This window comes from Abramis brama (assembly GCF_963993115.1).
Source record: "Abramis brama genome assembly, chromosome: 7".
NCBI classification, from domain to species: Eukaryota; Metazoa; Chordata; class Actinopteri; order Cypriniformes; family Leuciscidae; genus Abramis; species Abramis brama.
Window position 1 is genome coordinate 24,016,804 of NC_139969.1, and position 20,476 is coordinate 24,037,279.

The window sequence follows — 20,476 nt, forward strand, 5'->3', positions numbered from 1 at the left end:
AACGCACCACATGTGCCTTTTGGACTTTTCACGCAAGAGGAAGATGGTACCAGAGGACAGTTTTATTATTTGAGTCAGAGAGGCTGTTAAGCAGTAAAACTGTGAGATTCTAGAGAATAGATTCATTTACATAGCCTCAGTGAACAGATACTAGCCTGCAATGTAATTGTTTGGGCGTCATATAAAGCAGTTGTTTTCTAAAGTGACGATGATTTTGCACGCATTGGTTATGAAAAAATAGGAGCAGCCAGGAGGTTTCAAAGTACAGTGAAGGTCAACACAAATGCACCTTGATTTCCTGGAGGTTGATGGTATATTCAGATTTTATAGGCCTTAAAAACATAAAGGGCTTAGCATAAAACAAACTTCATTATTGAGGCCGCCACTTAGATAAGTGTAATTAATTAATATGTTTAAGGAATAAGGACGCTAAGGTGTTACGTTCTTCGTTATTGGTCTCCATGGAGATAGCCAGCTGGTTAACTCGAGAAAACCATAAATTACTTAAGAAAGGTGGGACCAAATATTTAAGTTCGTAGAAACTCTGACTGTAGTCACACCCTACAAACCGATAACCATTACTTATCTAAATGCATTCAATCCCAGCCCCTAAGACAACCGGACGAGGAGCTTGATTTGGACAGTGACTTGTAGATAAAACGCTTTTGCATTGTCAGAAAGGGAAAGACACAATAAGCAGCACCAGATTTTCTGGGGGGTTTTTTATAAAGAAAATATAGAACCTATAAATGACTTGTTTAAAATAATTAAATATCTATTTGGGTTAAACCTACATACATGTTTAAAAGTTTGGGGTCAGTTCGATTTTTTTTAAATATCTTTTTTTTTTTAAATGTATACTTTTATTAAGCAAGGACGCATTAAACTGATCAAAATGTATCTGTTTCCAGAAAAATATTAAGCAGCACAACTGTTATTAACATTTATTATAATAAGAAATGTTTCTTGAGCAGCAAATCAGCATATTAGAATGATTTCTGAAGGATCATGTGACGATGCTGAAAACGACGCTGAAAATTCAGCTTTGCCTCACAGGAATAAATTACATTTGAAAAAATATTCAAAATGAAAACAGTGCTTTTGAAATTCTCAATATTACTGTTTTTCTTTGCGTTTGTTTAGTGCATACTAACATTGCTGAATGTTTTGACCAGTCAGTAAATCATAAAATAATGTAAACACCTTATAAAACTTTAATATGCAAGCCAACTGCAAGGCTGTATAATAAAACAAAACGGTAAAAAAAGTAATATTGTGAAATACAATTACAAATAACTTAGTTTTCTATTTTAAAAATGTTTTTTTTTTCAAATGTAAAATCTTCTGATTTGGTACTCAAACATTTCTTATTCTCAATGTTGAAAACTCAATGTTTTTGTGAAAATTAAGGATTTAAGCAAGCATAAAAAAGAAGAGCATTTATTTTAAATATAAATGAATTGTAACATGATAAATGCCTTTACTGTAACTTGTGATCAGCATCCTTGCTGAATAAAAGTATCAATTTAAACTAACTAAATAAAAACTAACTAACTAAATAAATAAAAAACACTCCCTATGGTGAACAGAGGTCTAAATACAGTGGTAAAAGCATGGTTTTGTGTAACCAGTGGCTTGATTTGGGGGGAGGGAATACATCAGTATCTAGATCACTAAGAGTTAAATTAGACTTTGTAGAAAAAAAACCACACATCCGCAGATACATGTACAAAGTTTCTTTACTTCAGCAGTGGAGTGCAACATGAAATGTCATTCAAAATGAAACTGAGTGATCAAACAGTATACAACGCTTTATCTTTGCCACAAATGACACTGCTTCAAGCAACTTAACTGGAAAAATAAACATAATATTGTTCATTTACGAAGACAGAAAAAAAAATGGAAGAGGGCTTATTTTTTATATTTATATATATACTTAGGTTTAACTTACAAATCTCTCCTCTAAATTCTGATTGACGTCATATCTGAACATGATTCTCACCACCCTTAATGCACAAATGAAATCCCTCCCCCACCCCCACCCCCGACAAAAGAGCCAACCTAGAAAGCCAGCGCTTGCAAGACTGATGATAAATGAAAAAATCCTCACAAATCGACAGACAGTGACGGGAGAACGTAATATGATTCAGACATTCAGACTCCTTTTAACCTTCGCATAAAATCTGCTTCCATCACACCAAACCCATGTTTTATGAGGCACACAGAAAGGCACAATACTCCATTTCACCAAAGCACCTTTAACGTTTCCCACAAATCATATGTGGTAAAATACTTCAGTCTTTGTTCATTTAGGACAGCGAGGATGGTGTTGTTATGGCTTCTCAATTCTTATTGTTTCAAGTGCTACAATACAAAATGGAAACCTTTCGGTGTGAAGAACGGCCATTACGAAATACTGCCATCTGGTGTTTAATACAGTACAGACGAATGTCAATACCAGGTCATCGTTCAAGGCACCCAAATGAAAAAGTGGTGAATATAATCTATAGACGCACAGCATTGCTTTTACTGATATCTGCTTATGTACAACTTTAAAATGGAATCTTCAACATCCAACAACTTCCCTAAAATGACCTCTTTGTGACCGAGTTGTCTTGTTTAAAAAAAAAAAATTTTTTTAGACGTTCATATTTTAGTGAAGATACAGTTAGAGATGCATGTTGTGGTTAATTTAACATTGTCGTTCCCTAGAGCTTCTGTGTGTGCTGGGAGAGGAAGGGCTTGCCAGATAAAAGACGTCTTGCCATCAGATCAGGACTCGAGGTGAATCTCTTCTGGTAGAGACCGAGTGAGCCAGGGCAGTGTGCCTGCATGCTAGAGGTCATGGAGCAGGAGGTTCTGTGCTCATGCTGAACCCTGTCCGTGTATCTCACGCTCTGTCCTTGCGCTTCAGCTTATTGAGCTTCTTAGTGCTGCTGTTCTTGTTGAGCAGCTTCATGACACGCTCCTTGTGATCCAGCACCTTTAACATGGAATCACGGGCTTCCGTGATCTGGTCCATCACCAGCTTGCAGCGCTGCATGTTGCCCTATGCAGTGAAACAGTATTATGATTAACATCAATTGTGTAAATACCACTCAAACATTTAGGGTCGTTTTTTGTTGTTGTTTTTTTTAAGAAATTAAGATGCATTAAATTGATAAAAACTGACAGTAAAACATCTATGAAGTAATTCAAGATTTTCTATTTTTTTTTAAAAATGGTTAAACTGTTCATAAAAAAAAAGGATATATATACAGTGTATATATATATATATATATATATATATATATATATCTCAAAAACATTATAATATAAAACAAAAGATTAAAATTAATTGTTTTAAATGCTACAAGTGAATTTAAGTATTACACCATCATGCACAGTATGAAAATGGATATTTATTTTGAGATTTGCTAAAGATTACATTAACAGGGTTATTAAATTATTATACAATCTAAATTATTACATTTTCTGCTGTTTTAAAGATTAACTTTAAGTCAGCATTGCAATGACACAATACTGACTTATAGTAATCTAAATGTAAAAATAGAGGAAATAAGCATGCAATATCCAACATTGATCGATACCAATGAATAATAAAAAAAAATAATAAAAAAAAAACTATAATATCAGATAACTTACATGGTACCAATATAGTGTGCACATACTGATAGATCTCCAGAAGAAGATTTAAGCTAGCAAAAGTTTTAATCTTTCTGATAACCTATTTGAAAGTGATCACGTGTGGTTAAAAGTGATCAGTGGCTCTCACCTGTATGAGCTCATTTATACGGTGAATATCATCATCTGCTCCGGCCTTCTTCTTCGGAACGAGGCCTTCCTGGAGAGTCGTCAGACGACTATAGACATCATGCTCCAGATTAGTCTGCAGGCAGGTGACAAAAACACATCCACTGTTTTGACTGAATCAATGGCAGTTACTGGTAATGAATTAAAGCTTCAGAGAAAGTTTTACCAGCTGCATGAGCTGAGCTGCACAGAGGTGAATTTTCCAGCCCTGGGCTCTGCATGCCACTCCCTTCTGATTGGCCACATCCTGCAGGGTTCCCTTCTTGTCTTCTGATTGGATAGCACAAGCTGGTATTAATGAATGACTGATGACAGACTATTGTATTAATGCAAAATGGACAATAAGATACTGTGTGATAAGCCTAGACAGACCCTTGACACGGATGTCGGTGTATCTCTGAAAGTGGTGGTACGCTGCTTTCCAGGGGTTGCGGTAGTGGCGCAGCAGAGTGACCGGAGGCCGAACTCGGGTAGGAACATACCGAACTCCCTCTTCATCTGCAGTGAAACAGATACATAAAATTTTGGCATTAAAGGAGCCACAATGTCTTGTACTGAAACTGAGCTTCTTAAAGTGAACACAAACCATTATACAACTTGTGATGAGTCAAAACTACAGCTAGTTGCATAATTGCTGCCATCAGAGCAACTGCAGAATCTAGTCATCGCCAGAGCAACTTATGGACAATATGATTCTGATCTTTATCACTATGTGGGTTTATCTTATTCCAGCAATGTTATTACATTTGGCACCTGTTCAATTATGTTACGACACAGTCACCATTGCCATTTCATAATGTACTACTTAGAACAAAGGTTAGTGGACTACTGGACTTTCACAAGTAGAAGGCAGTAAGTCTTAATATGTTCCATAGAGAAAGAAGTGAAAACATTTTTATTTGAATAAAAGTAGATTAAAAAACAAAAAAAATTGTGTTCAACATAAAAAAATTAGTACAGAAAATGACCTATTTGAGAAGATCTATTTTTTTTTTTTGCATTGTGGCACAAATTCCATGGCAATCATCCCCCAACTAGCAGTAGCCTTCTGTAATATAGATTACAATTATTTAATGTCAGTTATTAAATAATTATTTTACTATTTTAATTATTTATTTAAATGATTAACTAAATTTTTAAAGATGTGAAATTAAATGTGAAATATCATGGTATTATTAGCAGTTCTCTTCTGGTCCACCGACTAAACCTGGTTCCTCACAAGGATTTTTTTCTCCATTTCTGTCACCAATGGAGTTTGGGTTCCCTGCCACTTTCGCCTTTTGGCTTGCTTAGTTTGGGACACTCAATATTCAGCAATGTCATTGATTTGAACGCACTGACACTAGAACTGCACTGAGCTGGATCATTTTTCCTCCAGAGCGGCTTTATAGATGAATTGAACTCATTCCATAATTTATTAACTTTACAGTTATTGAACCCAACTGAATCAACACTGATTTCAGCTGAATGACTGTTTATTATTGTCTTTTTAGAGCTGCTTTACAACAGAATTGAATTCATTGAATAATTGTTTTCCTGTTTATCCCAGTAAAACTGCTTTGAAACAATCTGTATTATATAAAGCACTATATAAATAAAGGTAACTTGACTAGTGAATTTATGCCAATTAAAAAAAAAAAATCCTCCAAAAATTAAACCATTGTCCTATGTATATTGAGGTCTGCAACAGAGTGCAGAGCGGGACGAGTTTTGAATTGCTGAGTGCAGATGCAGGAGGGAAGATACTGATATCTGCACGGGAAGCAGGAGACAGCACGCAGAAGTCTGTAACTGGAGATATGAAGCGTTGTGCCTGTGGAAATTGGGGAAATAAAGCATATAACACCGGAAAAAGACAGAATCGAACCAGACCGGGATTGAAAAATCAGCCTATACTCTTTCCTAAAGGCTTTTGCAGGCGGGAATGGGACAAAACATGAAAGTTTTGGGCGAGAACGGGGTAAAATATTTTTGGCAGAATCGGTAGATTATTAGTATTTTTTGTAGAGAATTTCAGTTATGTTGATTCTAACAATATGAAATAATTAACCTGATTGTCCTAACTGTCAAAACAAATCTCAGATTATCGAACCTCAGATTCAAGAACCTTTTTAGATCTTGGAAACTCATCTTCAATTTCTAAAAACCGTAATGAAGCTTACCGATGTATTCTTTAGGAGGGGACTTGCGTTTCTCTGCACGTAGGCTGAGGGGTTTGGGTGGGAATTTCTCCTCATCTGTGCTGTTGGTCTCCATCATCTCGCTCTCCTCAGTGGAAATGATGTGCTGTTGCTTGCGGGGCTTCTTTCTGGGTGAGGCTCCCAGGGTGACGTCTGTAGCAGGGACTGCCAACATCTGTGCACCACTGTTTGGCCCTGATGCCACTGAGAGGGTTTGAGTTGAAAGACACTGTTAAATCAGTTGATACTTCTGAATTTGATATGTGTATCACTTCATTTTCTTTTCATTGTTTCAGTTTATACACAATGTAGCACTGGGAAGAGTTTGTAAAATACTGGTTGAACAAATGTATCTAAATTTTAATATATAGGTGGACTCCTAGTGTAAAGTTTGCATAAAGATCTCACCTGGTTTTGTAGTTTCCATAGGCTCCGCCTCTTGCTTAATATTCATCTCTGGAAGGGTGGAGCTGATGGCACATGCTGAAGTGGTGCTGGCTGCTGGCTGAGTGGGAGGGGCCACTACATTGGCCATGGAGGGGATTGGCGGGGTGACTGCCATGGCAGGGGGAATGGCTGAGAGAGCAGGAGTGGGTTGAGAGGGAGGCGTGGCTGACGTCAGGAGGGAGGGGAGAGGTTGAGAGGCCAGCTGGGAGGGAGGTGGTCCCAAGTGTTGTGGTTGCTGTTCATTTCCCTGGCTAGGAATAGCCTCTATAGCCGCAGCTACTGATGGAACGAGGCTCATGTGGATGTCAGGTTTGGGCTTCACTCTGCCAAAGGGTTTGGAGATTTAGTGTTTATAAAGCTGAGCTGCAATTTAAGACCAAGTGATACTACAAAGAGAAGGATAAATGATCTCAAAATCAATTTTAATACTTCATACCCTGCAGGACGAGGTGATCCTGATGCACTCCTGATGTGTCCATCAATTCTAGAGGTTGTGGAGTCACTGAGATGACCTGGGATCAGGTTCTTCCTAACTGCAGCACTTTAATAAACCAAAGAGACGGATTAATCTTGAGAATGTCAATAATTTTTTTCTAAAGAATGTTAAACTACGAATTAAAATATAGAAGAACGTAGTAGAAACATTTTACAGGAGATTCACATCAGCATTGTCATTGTTAAATAAAACTAAAACTATTAAAATAGTTTTAACACTGACTCTTAACACTGAACATGAAAAGTATAGGTCATAATTCAGACCAAATTCAGAAAGGGAAAATAAATAAATGATATCTTAAGTAAAGGAAATAATGCCTATTTTAGTACCAAAATTTGGTAAAATTATTTTTTTCATTGGGCCACTATCTTAATGACAATTAAGCAATTAGCTACAGTCTTCTTCTGTAATGTGAGTGACAAAAGATTTAAATTGTAAAGTTGTAATTGAATCATGATAGTAGTCATTTGTTTATCATTTTATAAATCACGGTGTCTAGATAAGATGATTTTCAGTAGTGCATTTAAGTAATGAATTTTTTTTTTGCATTACAGATATTAGTATTTGGGAAGAAAATAATTTCACAATGAAAATATGATTCCTTAATTATTGTTTGTAATTAGGACATCTCAATGAGATTTACACTTGAACAATACTGCCAAGAACATGACAATATTGAGTTTGTCATGTTTACCCTTCATGAGCAGGTTTCTTGCGCAGAATGCTGGGTCGAGGGGACGTCACAAGGGAGGGGGTTGCCGCGTTGGCACTCTGACTGTGAGTCTGGGCCACAGTGGTGGCAGGCTGACTGTTGTTGAATGCATTGCTAATAGAGTTAGCCACTAGAGTGGAACCATCGGCCAGTACAACTGAAGAAAAACACCACAGAAAGACATTCATCACTACCAATGTTTCACATAAAGAAAGGTTTGTATGCAGTTGTTTGGTATAAACATGCGAAGAACTAAAGATGAACCCTTATGTAAGATTCAGAGCTGATCTGAGGCTCCTCACCTGAAGCTTTAGACTCTGTTGGGGGTTGTTGTTGGTTGATTGGTGTAGGCTGAATGCTCGTGGTGGTGATCTGGGTAGATGTATGGAGGCCCTGGGCTTGGATGGGAGTGGGCTGGATGCCCTGTGCTGCCATGGCACCTGGCTGAATGTTCTGAGTGTTGATCTGGGTGATGCGGTCCACCGTCATCAGCTGCATAGAGTTCAGATGAACTGCAGATGCAACTCCTACACTGGCTTGAGCCGGCATGGCTGCACTGGGCGCCTGAGCAGTAACTGTGTCCACACAACAAACAAATGTTGATAACCTAAAGCCAAAATTAACTAGTACACACCAATTTCAAAGCAAGTTTCCTGTGCAGGAAAATCATTTAGCTTTATCTAATATTAATGTAAGCACCACATGGTACCTGGATAAGGACGTATGGATGACACAGAGCTGGTGATGGGGGTGTAAGTGTGGGTCAGCGGATATGGTGCTGATGGGTAGGTAGGCAGGAAGTACTGAAACTGCACTGGAACAGATTGTCTGCGGGGAGCCATAAAACACCTTATTAAAAGCAGGGCAAACAGAATGAACCTGATCTGGAGATTGCCAGTTTGCAGCCAAAATGACATTTCAAATGTAAAGTAGGTGGAAATTAGCATAATTCCTTCAATATATTGAATGGAAAGGATTTATACCTGTTGTCAGTGCGGTTCTCCATGGTTATGGGGTTGGGAGAGGAGCGATGACCAGAGATAGGGATGAGGTTGCCCCTTTCTCCAGTGTATTCGGACTGGATACGTGGTGATATGTGTGTGTTGGGCTGTGGAACGACTTTAGCTAAAAGTGACAGAGGGGGCAAAACCAACAGATAATTCCTTCAGGTAAAAATGTAACCATTTTACAAGCAAAACCTTCCCGGAAAACAATGCAAACAAATGCTCTTTTGCAAGTATGTAAAGGCATCATAGTTAGGATGCTGTACCATCTAGTTAGGATGTAGGCAGTGCAGTAGGTTTTCAATTATAACTATTTGTGCTTCTGCTAAAGTATCTGTTAAAAACATGCAAATTGTACATTTTTCCAGCATTCAACAAAAGCCACTTTAGAGCAAGTCGGTTCACTCTGTTGTTATACACTCTGTTGTCGGTTAACAGTTGTTATGCCCCCAGGCAGCTATTTCCAGCCATACAAGTACAGTTCATATCTGTTTGAATGTGGAAGGAATGAAATCAGTTAGGGCTGCACGATATTGAGAAAAAAAAAGAAGAAAAGACATTTGCAATATTTTGTTTTACTGCTGTATATTTAGCGATATGAAAACTATTTTACCAGATGACTTGTATAGCTATATTTGGAAAGAATGAATCATTCTAAAATGATTGGTGTGATTTTGCATCTGTATTAAAATCTTTTAATTTTATTTGATTTTGACTTTTTTCTGCTGCACTATGATGACAAAAATCATAATTGTTGATTGTTTCCCTTGATATTGTGATTGCGATTATTAATATCATCAATTACAAGGCAAGGCAACTGCATGTCATATTCTTTAGGTTATACAGGCGAGGGATCCTATATCTTTAGGAGAGGGGGCTGTTTAAAATCAGTACAACTGCCGGACATAATGCGTCTTTGGTCACTGAGTGTACGTTTACACGACAACGATTCAAAATTGTGTGTTTTCAGGCCCCCAAAATGGCCAAAATGCATAAAAATTCTGTTTTTAGTTGAACACGGTGTTGTGTAAACGGCCCCTAATATTACTTTGGTAAAAAATAGAACCACCAAACATGTTAAACTGTTGCATCCCCATGTTTTTCATTCAGTCGCTAGGCGCCAAAATATTGCTATGGTTCCCACTGCCAGTCATCGCAATTTCGTCAGTGACTCACACACGCAACTGCATTTAAATGCATGCGTCACTCCTGAAACTTTGCAGTCTGTACGTGGCCGTTGGTCCTCTTAGAAGTATGAAAAATAAAACATGTATTGAAATTGTAAATTAATTATAAACGGAAAGCAAGTAAAACACGCTTTTTTTTTAGTTTCCTTTACTGTGCCTGTTGGTTTTAGATTTGATCAAAGACTACAGATTTTGGCCTAGGATCAGAAGAATCTATTTGGATTTGCAAAGTTCCAAGTCTCAGAGCCATAGCTGGGCGCCACGGACAGATGTCGAGTGGCACTGCTGGAGTGCATACTCATTGAAAACAATGTGATGGAATTCTTTAAACCGTGGCACGACACAGTGTGGCGCTTCTCATTTGGAGTGCGACCCCCTTTACAATATTAGATAATATAACTACACTTCTGTGATAATAGAAAAAACAATCCCAGAGCAGATGAGCTAATGGTAACTTACCCACAGGGATAGTGGATGTGGTCACTGCTGAGGCATGAGAGGAGTGGGAGGCCACCGTCATGGTGACAATGTTGCTACTGGATAATTGAGTGTGGGGGGTGGAGCCTTTAAAAAAGGTGTTAAAATAACATCAGATACTTAGTACTATAATAAATCTGTAAACACAATAGTCTATGAGATGTGCATAGATGCTTCTGAATCACAGGTGTATAGAGTAGATTTATCACCTGTTGTAGAGGGTGATGGTGCAGTATTGGTGGCCTGAATTGGAGCCACTGTTGCGGCAGCAACGGGTGTCACAGTGCTGAAAATGGGCTTCTAAGACAGAGGAAAAAAGAGGTATAACTTTCCTTATGCTTAGTATTTTTTTTTATATTTCCAGAAGGACAGGACAGAATGCTTTCAACCTGTGCAGAGTGAGGAAGGGCTTTCTGAGCAGCAATGGCAGGGTGGGAGGGCAGGGTGATCCGGGGGGATGTGTCGCGTGAGGGTGGAGGGCGTTGGATACTCAAGGTCGCTTGGGGTGGGTGGATCGTCACCGCTGAACGACTAGAATCCAGAAAGACAAAATCATTTTCTACAGTTCAACTACTATACACTCAGTGCATGTGCTTTATCTAAAGTGGATGCATCTTACCCGTGTACCATGTCTCCGGAGTGGGCAGCCACTGTGGTGATGACCGGAGACTGAGGTCTGGTGGCATTCACTGGAGCCACTACAGTAGGCAGAACAGCCGTAGAGGTAGTGACTATAGGCCTTGACTGTAACACAAACAGACATGCATGAAATGCATCAGGCTTTGTAAACGAATCCGTGTTTTAAATAGATCCCAAAATGCGTTAGCTGTATTAACCTGAATAGGTTGATGGATAATGTGCTGGACTGTAGGCTGCCCCGTGGCGGAGCTCGGACCAGCTGCTGGTCTCAGCACTGTGGTTCCTTTGGAGCTTGACATCACAGCCGCAGCAGCCGCTCCTGTGATAACAAAACAAAATCAGTTAGTGCGCCAACACAAATTTGTTTGATATGAGATGCATATATCTGTAAACTCACCTCTGGGTAAATGGGAGGTGAAAGGATGCGGAGGAGCAGCGGAGGATCCGATCTGCAGCGCAGGGGCTCCACTGCGGATGATCTGCACGTTCGTCATTAGATGATGCAGGTTACCAGTGTGACCCTTATTGTGACCAAAAAGAACAAAACAAATTCAAACCAAACTGAAGGTCACAGCAAGTCCAACACATGGGGAAATAAGACATTTTAACTGAGTCCTTTCATCAATTTTTTTCAGAATACATCAAATATATCAAATATTTTTTATAACTATGCTTTTTGAAGAATGTGCATTAATTTAAATATTAAATAAATTTTTCTATGCAAATGTTTATTTTGGTAAATAATTATGAGAGAATAGTGAAAGAATTCAATAACTCCATAAATTATTAATTTAAAGAAAAAAAAATTCAAAACACCAGCAACAAAATGCCACCTTACGCCGTCTTTTATAATGATTTATTTATTAATTATTCATATTTATTATAATTTAATTTCAAAACTGGAAATAACTTTTTTTTTTAAATTGTATATTGTGTACACACACATTTAATACATATTAAATGTTTTGTTATGCGTAAAAAAAAAATTAATTACAGAAAACTGTGATTTTTATAGATAGATGGATGGATGGATGGATAGATAGATAAACACACACACAGAGAAACCCAGTAACTTCTAATGCAACAAAATTGTTTATATTTATCTAAAAGCATTACCAACCTGCTGACTACTGATGGTTGCCACAGGAATACCAGAGGCCTGTGTAGACTCCATGGTAGCGGTGATATGAGCAGGCACCTTAGAGGGGAGGGTGAGGTGGCCCGGTGTTGACACAGGTGCTGGAGCTATCACACGGCTTGGCATGGTCGCCTTCAGGGCAGACTGGAGTAAAGAGAAGAGTAATGTAATCTTTTTACATCTGCCTACAGTTGACATTTTTAGAGAGAAGACAAGAGGGATCAGCTTTATAAACTGACGGGATTTTAAGTTTCAAATGCCCCAAACCCGTGTACCTTTAGAGGACCCTCAGTGAAGGCTAGGGAAAGACCCTGTGGGAGGTGGGATGGTGCTGCTGACACAGAGACGGATGTGCCTGGCTGGATGGGGAGGTGCTGAGGGAGAGGAGGGGGCAGAGTCGGAGCTATTCCGTGGGGTAAGGGATGAGTCTGGGGTTGGGGGTAGGGTCGCACCACTACAGTCTCCTGTTTGTCATCTCTGAATGCTGTGGCTCCACTGGACATCAGCTCACGCGGAGCATGATTAGAGTCTTCATGTCCTCCTTAATGAAACCACATTAAGTCAATATTGATGGTGTGAAGTATTTAATGACATACACAGGCTTGTTGTACACTACACAACTGTTTAAAAGTTTAGGGTCAGCAAGGACGCATTAAATTGATCAAAAGTGACAGTAAAGACATTAATAATGTTACAAAAGATTTTTGTTTCAAATAAATGAAACAAAGTATTATGGTTTCCACTTTCTACTAAAATATTAAAGGGTTAGTTCACCCAAAAAAGAAAATTCTGTCATTTTAATTACTCTCCCTCATGTCATTCCAAACGCGTAAGAAATTCGTTCATCTTCAAAACACAAATGAAGATCTTTTTGCTGAAATCTGAGAGCTTTCTGTCCCTCCTTTGGCAGCTATTCAACAAGGAGATCATAAAAATAATCCATATGAATTGAGCGGTTTAGTCCAAATTTTCTTATGAGACTTGATAGCTTTAAATGATGAACAGATTGAATTTAAGCTTTCATTCACATATAAACATTGATCAGCGAACATAAACAGAAGCTCAACTGAACCTGCTTGACACGCAAGAACCTTATTGGTTCTTGAGAAGCTCAGATATGCTGTGTAACACACGAGAATGAACCTCATTGGCTCTTGAGAAGCTCAAACGTGCTGCGTAACATGAGAATGAACCGCATTGGTTCTCGCACATCAAGCAAACATGCATGAGCTTCCGTTTACCACAACTGATGTGTGAGTTGATGAATGTTTATATGTGAATAAAAGCCTAAATTCAATCCGTTTATCATATTCAGTGATCGTGTCTCTTCAGAAAAAAATTTGGACTAAACAGCTCGATTCATATAGATTAGTTTTACGATCTCTTTATGGACTTTTTGAAGCGGCAAAGTGGTAGTTGCTTAGCTGTCAATGGAGAGTACAGAAAACTCTCGATTTCATTAAAAAGATCTTCATTTGTGTTTCGAAGATGAACAAAAGTCTTACGGGTTTGGAACGACCTGAGGGTGAGTAATTAATGACAGAATTTTCTTTTTTGTGTGAAGTGAACTAACCCTTTAAGGTGCACAACTTTATTTATCTAATATTTCTTGAGCACTGGATCAACATATTCAAATTATTAGATTGAAAAGCATAACAGACTTCTTTCAAAAACATATACTTCTTCCCAACCCCAAACATTTTAATGGTAATGTGTATAAACTAACATTTATAATGATCTGTTAAGCATTAATTAACATTACAGAGGTGTTGGCGTGATATGCTGGTTTGTTTAATACTAGTTTGAATAAGTCAGTGCATCTTTTACCTGTATTCTTTTGACTTCCTGAAAGTCCTGTAGTGTTACTGCCTGGTGTTTGTCCTTGTCCCAGACCAGATGGCAGACCTGGGCGTGGATACTGCTGAGAACTCATCTTCACGACCTCTCACGTTCTTCCTGAAAAAGTACAACATAAAAAAGGCATAATGCAGCGTGCAATAGAGAAGATAAATGCGTTTACTTCGAACAAAGAGCACATCACACTGGCTGCAGAATAGTACAGGATTCTCTGCAATGCTCACACCACATGATCTACAAAAAATCCAGTCAATAGCTTTAGCATGGGACAGCTTTTTCAGACGTTCACCTTGCATGCATTTTTATATTAACCAAATAATAATGGCTATTAAAGTTAAAATAAACCACAAAATAAACCAACTGAAGGTATTTTCTACAAATATCAGGTAACGTTAGTGATGCTTCTCGCAATAGTGTCATCTCATTCAAATATGTTTACTAGGGTTATGACTAAGGTAAATACCTTCAATTTAACGACAAATCATAAAGTAAACTCGTTTAATCCTTTATTGTTTCTGGTCGCAGACTGTAACATTAACGGTTGTCAGGACACTAGAACTAGCAGCTTTTGTTCCTAGATGAGCTCCTGAGTTTATCATGCAGATATGTTAAAAACATATATGTAGTCGAATTTAAAATACTGATTAGTACATAACCAGATAAACGTACTTTTAATGATTAAGAATGAGTTTTAGAAAACAAAACAGTCACGGTTGCTAGTAGCCCAAAAATCTTATGAGTCATTTCAACGAGACATGATTATTTCTTTCAAATGCACGTTAACGGTAATAACCCTGCAACGGAAGAAATGTGCACACGTCGAATACGTTATCCTAAAAGCGTTGTTGTGTTTACAAATGCAAAATCCCAGCATTACCGTAAACACGACGCCCGCACTCTCCATTCACTTCGTATCCCGGTAAGCAAATCAACCATTGGTATCAACGGGAATCTAGCTTCAGGATGTCGCTTCCGGTCCCGATTTTCAAAACAAAAGTCCTCGAAGGTGGCACTGGCATGGTGCCTTAAAGGGATAGTTCATTAAGAATGTTTGTAACCAAATGGTCAAAACGATTCTAAGGGCCCACGCACTTTTGGGGCCACCAGAGATCAATTTTATTAATGGAATGGATGTGGTAGGGGGCCCAACCTCATATTCTTTCATAGGGTCAAAATTTGCTAGCAGCACCCCTGCCCACAACTGTTTGGTTATACTGACATTCTTCAAAATATCTTCTTTTGTGTTCAGCAGAACAAAAAAACTTCTGAAAAAAAAAAAAAAAACAGGTTTGGAACAACTTGAGGGTGAGTAAATGATGGCAGAATATTCATTTTTGGGCGAACTATCCCTTTAAGTATCTATACATGGCCTCCATAAACATAAATTACACTACTTATAACTGATTCGTTCCACATACCTCCACTTTATGTACTTAAGAAAAATTTAATGTTTTTAAAATCTCCAGTACAAGCTATGGCATTTATATAGTTAAACCCATTACAATCGGCTGTAACAGTCTATTAGGTTATTATTTGTTCATAACAGGAGGAATAATTTGTCAGTCATGCGTTTAAAATGTTGCTATAAATAATAATAGTTTGTCATTGACATGAGATTGAAGTGTACAACTTTTTAAATCATTTTCTTTCATCCCAAAATGCAGAAATTGTAGGAATGACTCGTCTAAAAAGGAAATCTATAAACACACATACTGATATAACCTAAATGGAGAATGAGCTTTAATCATGGTTCCACAATTTCAGCCTTCAGTGTACGGTAACCTATGTAATGCACATTGTTACAAATTTACATAATACTGTAAAATGAACCCATTCCCCCGATAAGGCTATGCTACTACACTAGAGAAGAAAGCACAACCAAGAGATCTACAAGAGGTTTCTAGCTTGTGCTTCACATTATATGGGTTTGTATTGTATGGATTTATTAAGAGCATCTTCTGTATTCCTGAGAATAGCTGATAAAGCAAACATATGGGGTTGTGAAAGTTGTAAGCATATTCCTGCAAGTGATAATTCATGTGTTAATCATGCACAAACACGGATCACTGCTATTTACCCATGATGTAACATACTCCTGCCACAAAAGTTTCACTGAAAACATTGTTTACTTTATAGCCATACATTACTGAGAATCAAAAAGGGTAACTGGCAATCGACAATGAAGAATAACATGTCAAGCAGGTATGCTTTTCAAAAAGCAATGTCATCAGACGATATGTATCTGACACAAATACATTTTCACTTGTATAATACTTCAGGTGAACAGAAGACTCTTTTTCCAATTGCACCATTGGAATACAGACAAACCCTTCCCCCTTCATTCTGTGTGCATATTCTCTCAAGTGATTGAATAATCAATAATATGACTTCAATAGATGCATTTAAAAACATTGACAAAAATCTGTACATTTTTGCAAGTCAATATTATGTAAAAAAAAAGAAAAAAAAGAGAAAGTAATCATAAATATAGTTATCAGATAATTACAAAGCACTGAAGTGACCAGAAAAAGTGCACAGTTACTTAAATAAACTACAAAAAGAACTTTAAATGCTTAACAAATTGACCATGTTGTTAATAATGCACAAGACCTTCTCAGATCACACATGCAGAACGGCTTTATCAAGTGTTCTCTCGGGACAGGTATTAAACCGCCTTTAAAAGGGCTTTGAATGTCAATTTCAGGCATTTCAAATGTTGACGGATCATTTTTGGTCATCCCAAGACCAATGAGAGACTCACAAACAATTATAATCAAAAAACATGACATTTTAAAAAGGCACTACAAAGGCAGATAGTTTCTCCCCTTTAGCTGATCCGAGGGAGCATCTATCACCAAAGCTTGAGAGTATTACTTTATCCAACACATGGGGCTACAAAGCTATGCAGACACAAACAGTATGCCGATAAGGTTTGATCGAGTTCCATGCCACCACGCTGTGCTGAGTGGCAGACATGAGTGACAGGGTAGAGAGGGAACACAGTCTTTCAGTCATCGACCCTGCATAAAGGCCCAAGCCAGGGAAGCTGTTACAGCTTTGGTGCAAAACCAGTCTTGAAATGTACCTACTTGTAATAAGGTATCTCATCCACGGTGCCTATGCAAGATCTTGTCCATTTTGGACAGTATTGTGCCAACAGTTTGTTTCTTAGTGCAACGCGCAGTGCTGTTATTAGATAAACCCTGAATGCCGCCCATTCATGCCCCTGGTCCTTTTGTTTGCTTATATCTATTACAGTATAAAGTTTTTTTTTTTTTTGTTCGCTTTGTTTTTGTTCGTTTCCTGTGCATTTATATGTTGCTTTCAATTCCTTTCCCTCTTCCCCCAGTCAGTTTGGAGGCCTCTCTCACACTTCTAAAAAAAATCACGGCCGAGCAGCTTCCTTGTGTCATGTGGACGTGGCTTCCAGGTAGCTCTGGAGTTTACGTACAGTTGACTCGTCCAAGGAGAACAGGTCAAAGTCAAAGGTCGTATTTGTGATGTTGAAATGGCCAGTCTTCTCAATGAGGTTTACAATCTAAAAGACACAAAGTAATGTGGCAATCAAAATCAGCAAACATTCCTGAAAGGTAACAAAAGTGTCATGAGCCAAACATAAATCAGCTGTTTTCCAATGCACTTTGGACTACCTAAAATCTTCAATAATTATATCTTTCACATACACTACCATTCAAAAGTTTGGGGCCAGTAAGACTTTTTTTTTTTTTTTTTTTTAAAGTATTTTTATTCAGCATGTGTTAAATTGATCTTTAGACTTTTACATTGTTACAAAAGATTTCTATTTCAAATTACTATTTTATTTTATATTATTTTGCTAACTTTCTCTTCACCAAAGAATCCTGAAAAAATATCATGTTTCCAGCATTGATAATAATAAGAAATGTTTCTTTAATGCCAAATCTGCATATTAAGACTGGCGTAATGATGCTGGAAATTAAGCTTTGCCATCACAGGAATAAATTCAATTTTATAGTACATTCAAATAGAAGACAGTTATCTTGAATTGTAAAAATATTTCACTATATAACAGTTGTACTGTATTTTTGATCAAATAAATGCATCCTTGGTGAGCATAATAGACTTTTGTCAAAAACATTTAAAAATCTTACCGACCCCAAACTTTTGAACGGTAGTGTACTTTAATAATTTCTAACGTGTCCTGAAATAAGGCACTGATCAATCTTCAATGGAGTTTTGGTATAATGCGTGATGGTGATAGCATTTTTTAGAAAATGCACTCAAATACAGAAATAACTTCTTATAACCTGCTGTAAAATATTCCTCTCTCTCAGAGCCATCAGCCTGCGATGGAGGTCCACAAGCTCCTCTGTATATGCCTGTAATCAGATCACTCATTTAAAACTTCCATTGTATTTTTATGTGCAAAAAAAAATCTGAATTTCAGCCACTGAGAAGTATGATTCAGTTATTTACCCTTCCTACCTTGTCGTATCCCCTCTTGAGCATCTTCTCACGGGTGCAAGAGTCCGGGCTCTTTTTTCCTAACATCTGACAAAGAACACCAATGATTTCAAATCGAGTTCAAATATAAACCTAATACAAACCAGTCTGAAGGTTCATCGCAATGCAATCTTACCAATCTTACCTTGAGGTTTGCTGAGCTCAGTTTGGGTAGAGGTGAGGGGGCTTCCTGGCTGGGAGGTCGGGACTCCTCATTGCCATCACTCTCACTGTCCATGCTTAAACTGAAAAGGAGAAAATCATAATGAACTTGTGAAAGGAATATAAATCGGATTCAGTGTGTAACATGGTTGTGGTAATATTAATGATGTGAATAGTGTGGACAAAATCCTTTCTGTCTGCATTTTTACTGTCAAGTATCCTTTTTAGTAAACATTTCAGTTATTCAAACAAGACCAAACTGGATCAAACACAAAGTGCATGGTACAAACCGAGAGTCCTGATTGGGTGGAGTCGTTTTCATGGGTGTCTCAACCTCAGAGCTGCTGTCATCATCAGAGCCTTCAGAGCGCATATCCTCTACCATAGAACGGAGCGTCCCTGGAAACAATCATTATTAACGATCATATCATTAATGAGGCGACACACTACTGATCATTAAATTGACAATTCGTGATTAAACTCCAAGTACCTTGGCCTTGCTTCTGCGGTGGCTCAAAGTCAGAATCAGAGCTGGAGCTGGAGCTGGAACTTGATGGACTGGATGGAGCCGATTGCTAAAAAAACAAAACATCCTTGAGCTTTATTACATTTGAATACATTCAAATCCCTGTTTTGCTGATGGAAAACCATAAACATACCTCTGATTTGGAAGAGGCTTCATCCTCAGAGTTTGATTCGTCAGAGTCGGGCTGCCTTTTCACTTCCTGCACCTCTGGTTTCATCTTGGGCCAGTGGCCTTTATCTTTCGGGGGTTTCTTCTCGGGGTACGTGGAGGGTGTTGTTGAGGTAATACGGGGAGAGTTGCTGCTGTAGCCTCCGCTTACAGGCCCCTTCATGCCCTCGGAGCCCATCCTCTTCTGTTTCTTGGTACTTAGCTTTGGAGACTCCATGGCAGATGAGGGCCGCTTGCTCGGGGTTCGAGTGTCCAGCTGACCCCCTCCGCCTGTCACTGCTCCGCCACCTTTTGGAGACATACCATCCATCTTGGACTCTCTGACCATAAGTTTGGGCTCTTTGAAGGCTGCTTTTGGTACCGGTTTCCCATCGTCTTTTCCTCTGCCATCCGGGGCTTTCTTTGAAAAAGAGGACGAAGACTGGTCTCGTGAGGACTTGCTGCCCTCGCGGTCGCTCTCTCGGGACGTGGCCTTGCTCTCAGAGTCCTTTCGCGTGCGCTCTTTGTGTTCTTTGGTTGCCTTATGGGCTTTAAGACCTTTGCTGCTCCCACTTCCTCCATCTTTACTTGACTCCTACAAAGAAGGTTTTAAAAGACTTTTCTTTAAATGCATACTCATAACAGCTTGGAAACCACCCGATAAGCACTGTCGTTCCAAACCCATTAGACTTTCGTTCATTTTCAAAACACAACTGAAGATATTTTTAATGAAAGCTGAGATGTTTCAATCTCTCCATTGAAAGTGCACTCCACCAAAATTCTGATGCTTCAAAAAGTTGAATCGAGTGGTTTAATAATCAAATATGGTTAACTAAAGCTCAAATTAGAGGTCTGCATTCCTACGATCCACAGAACTCGACTGAGTACGACATGGAACAAGTTTTGAATTGCTGAGTGCAGGAGGGAAGGTACTGATTTGTGCGTGGAAATGTATTTTATGTTTTAAGGTGCAGAATGTCATTCGTCTATTGCACAACAAAAAAAGGTTTACAGGCACAGGGTTGGATATTCTCAATGTTTTTCAGTTGTATGCGACAGAAACGGAAAGCACTTTCCTTTTTCCTGCTGCGACAAATGCAGCAAAGTGAGGTCTGAAGCGCCATGTCATGTGTGTGTGGGAACAGGACAAACTGCGTAGCTCTCTACCTGTGAGATTTTGCAGGAGTTGCGGATGTGATTCGGAAGAAA

General features: G+C 38.4%; 2 protein-coding genes across 3 annotated transcripts in view; both read right to left on the reverse strand.

The window, feature by feature from the left end:
• Positions 1-1,721: 1,721 nt before the first annotated feature.
• Positions 1,722-14,926, reverse strand: sap130b (Sin3A-associated protein b). The gene is made up of 21 exons (XM_084118956.1): positions 14,828-14,926; positions 13,921-14,049; positions 12,369-12,634; positions 12,076-12,237; positions 11,353-11,476; positions 11,153-11,274; positions 10,936-11,060; positions 10,706-10,847; positions 10,526-10,616; positions 10,299-10,403; positions 8,632-8,773; positions 8,358-8,476; positions 7,951-8,223; positions 7,631-7,805; positions 6,877-6,981; positions 6,402-6,763; positions 5,976-6,197; positions 4,186-4,311; positions 3,980-4,083; positions 3,776-3,889; positions 1,722-3,049 (listed from the first exon to the last, which is right to left on the reverse strand). The coding sequence occupies exons 2-21, from the start codon at positions 14,024-14,026 to the stop codon at positions 2,891-2,893; spliced, it is 3,144 nt and encodes a 1,047-aa protein (XP_083975082.1). The 5' UTR covers positions 14,027-14,049; positions 14,828-14,926; the 3' UTR covers positions 1,722-2,890.
• Positions 14,927-15,663: 737 nt separating this feature from the next.
• Positions 15,664-20,476, reverse strand: part of mllt1b (MLLT1 super elongation complex subunit b) — a 14,198-nt gene continuing 9,385 nt past the window's right edge. The window contains exons 6-12 of one of the 2 annotated variants that reach the window (XM_084119554.1): positions 19,254-19,862; positions 19,085-19,169; positions 18,885-18,993; positions 18,578-18,677; positions 18,415-18,480; positions 18,237-18,308; positions 15,664-17,488 (exon numbers count right to left, since the gene is read on the reverse strand). In XM_084119554.1, coding sequence (XP_083975680.1) covers positions 17,360-17,488; positions 18,237-18,308; positions 18,415-18,480; positions 18,578-18,677; positions 18,885-18,993; positions 19,085-19,169; positions 19,254-19,862 — 1,170 coding nt within the window. In that variant the 3' untranslated portion in view covers positions 15,664-17,359. Of the gene's footprint in view, positions 17,489-18,236; positions 18,309-18,405; positions 18,481-18,577; positions 18,678-18,884; positions 18,994-19,084; positions 19,170-19,253; positions 19,863-20,476 lie in introns of both variants that reach the window. The other variant, XM_084119553.1, reaches the window with a different exon arrangement.

Bases quoted from the DNA above. Each gene is read 5' to 3' on its own strand.
- sap130b (XM_084118956.1), bottom strand. From the start codon at position 14,026: ATGAGTTCTCAGCAGTATCCACGCCCAGGTCTGCCATCTGGTCTGGGA. The intron at 10,848-10,935 runs GTAAGATGCATC...TCTGGATTCTAG, and splicing joins TCCGGAGACATGGTACACGG to TCGTTCAGCGGTGACGATCC. The intron at 6,982-7,630 runs GTAAACATGACA...GGTTTATTAAAG, and splicing joins AAGAAACCTGCTCATGAAGG to TGCTGCAGTTAGGAAGAACC.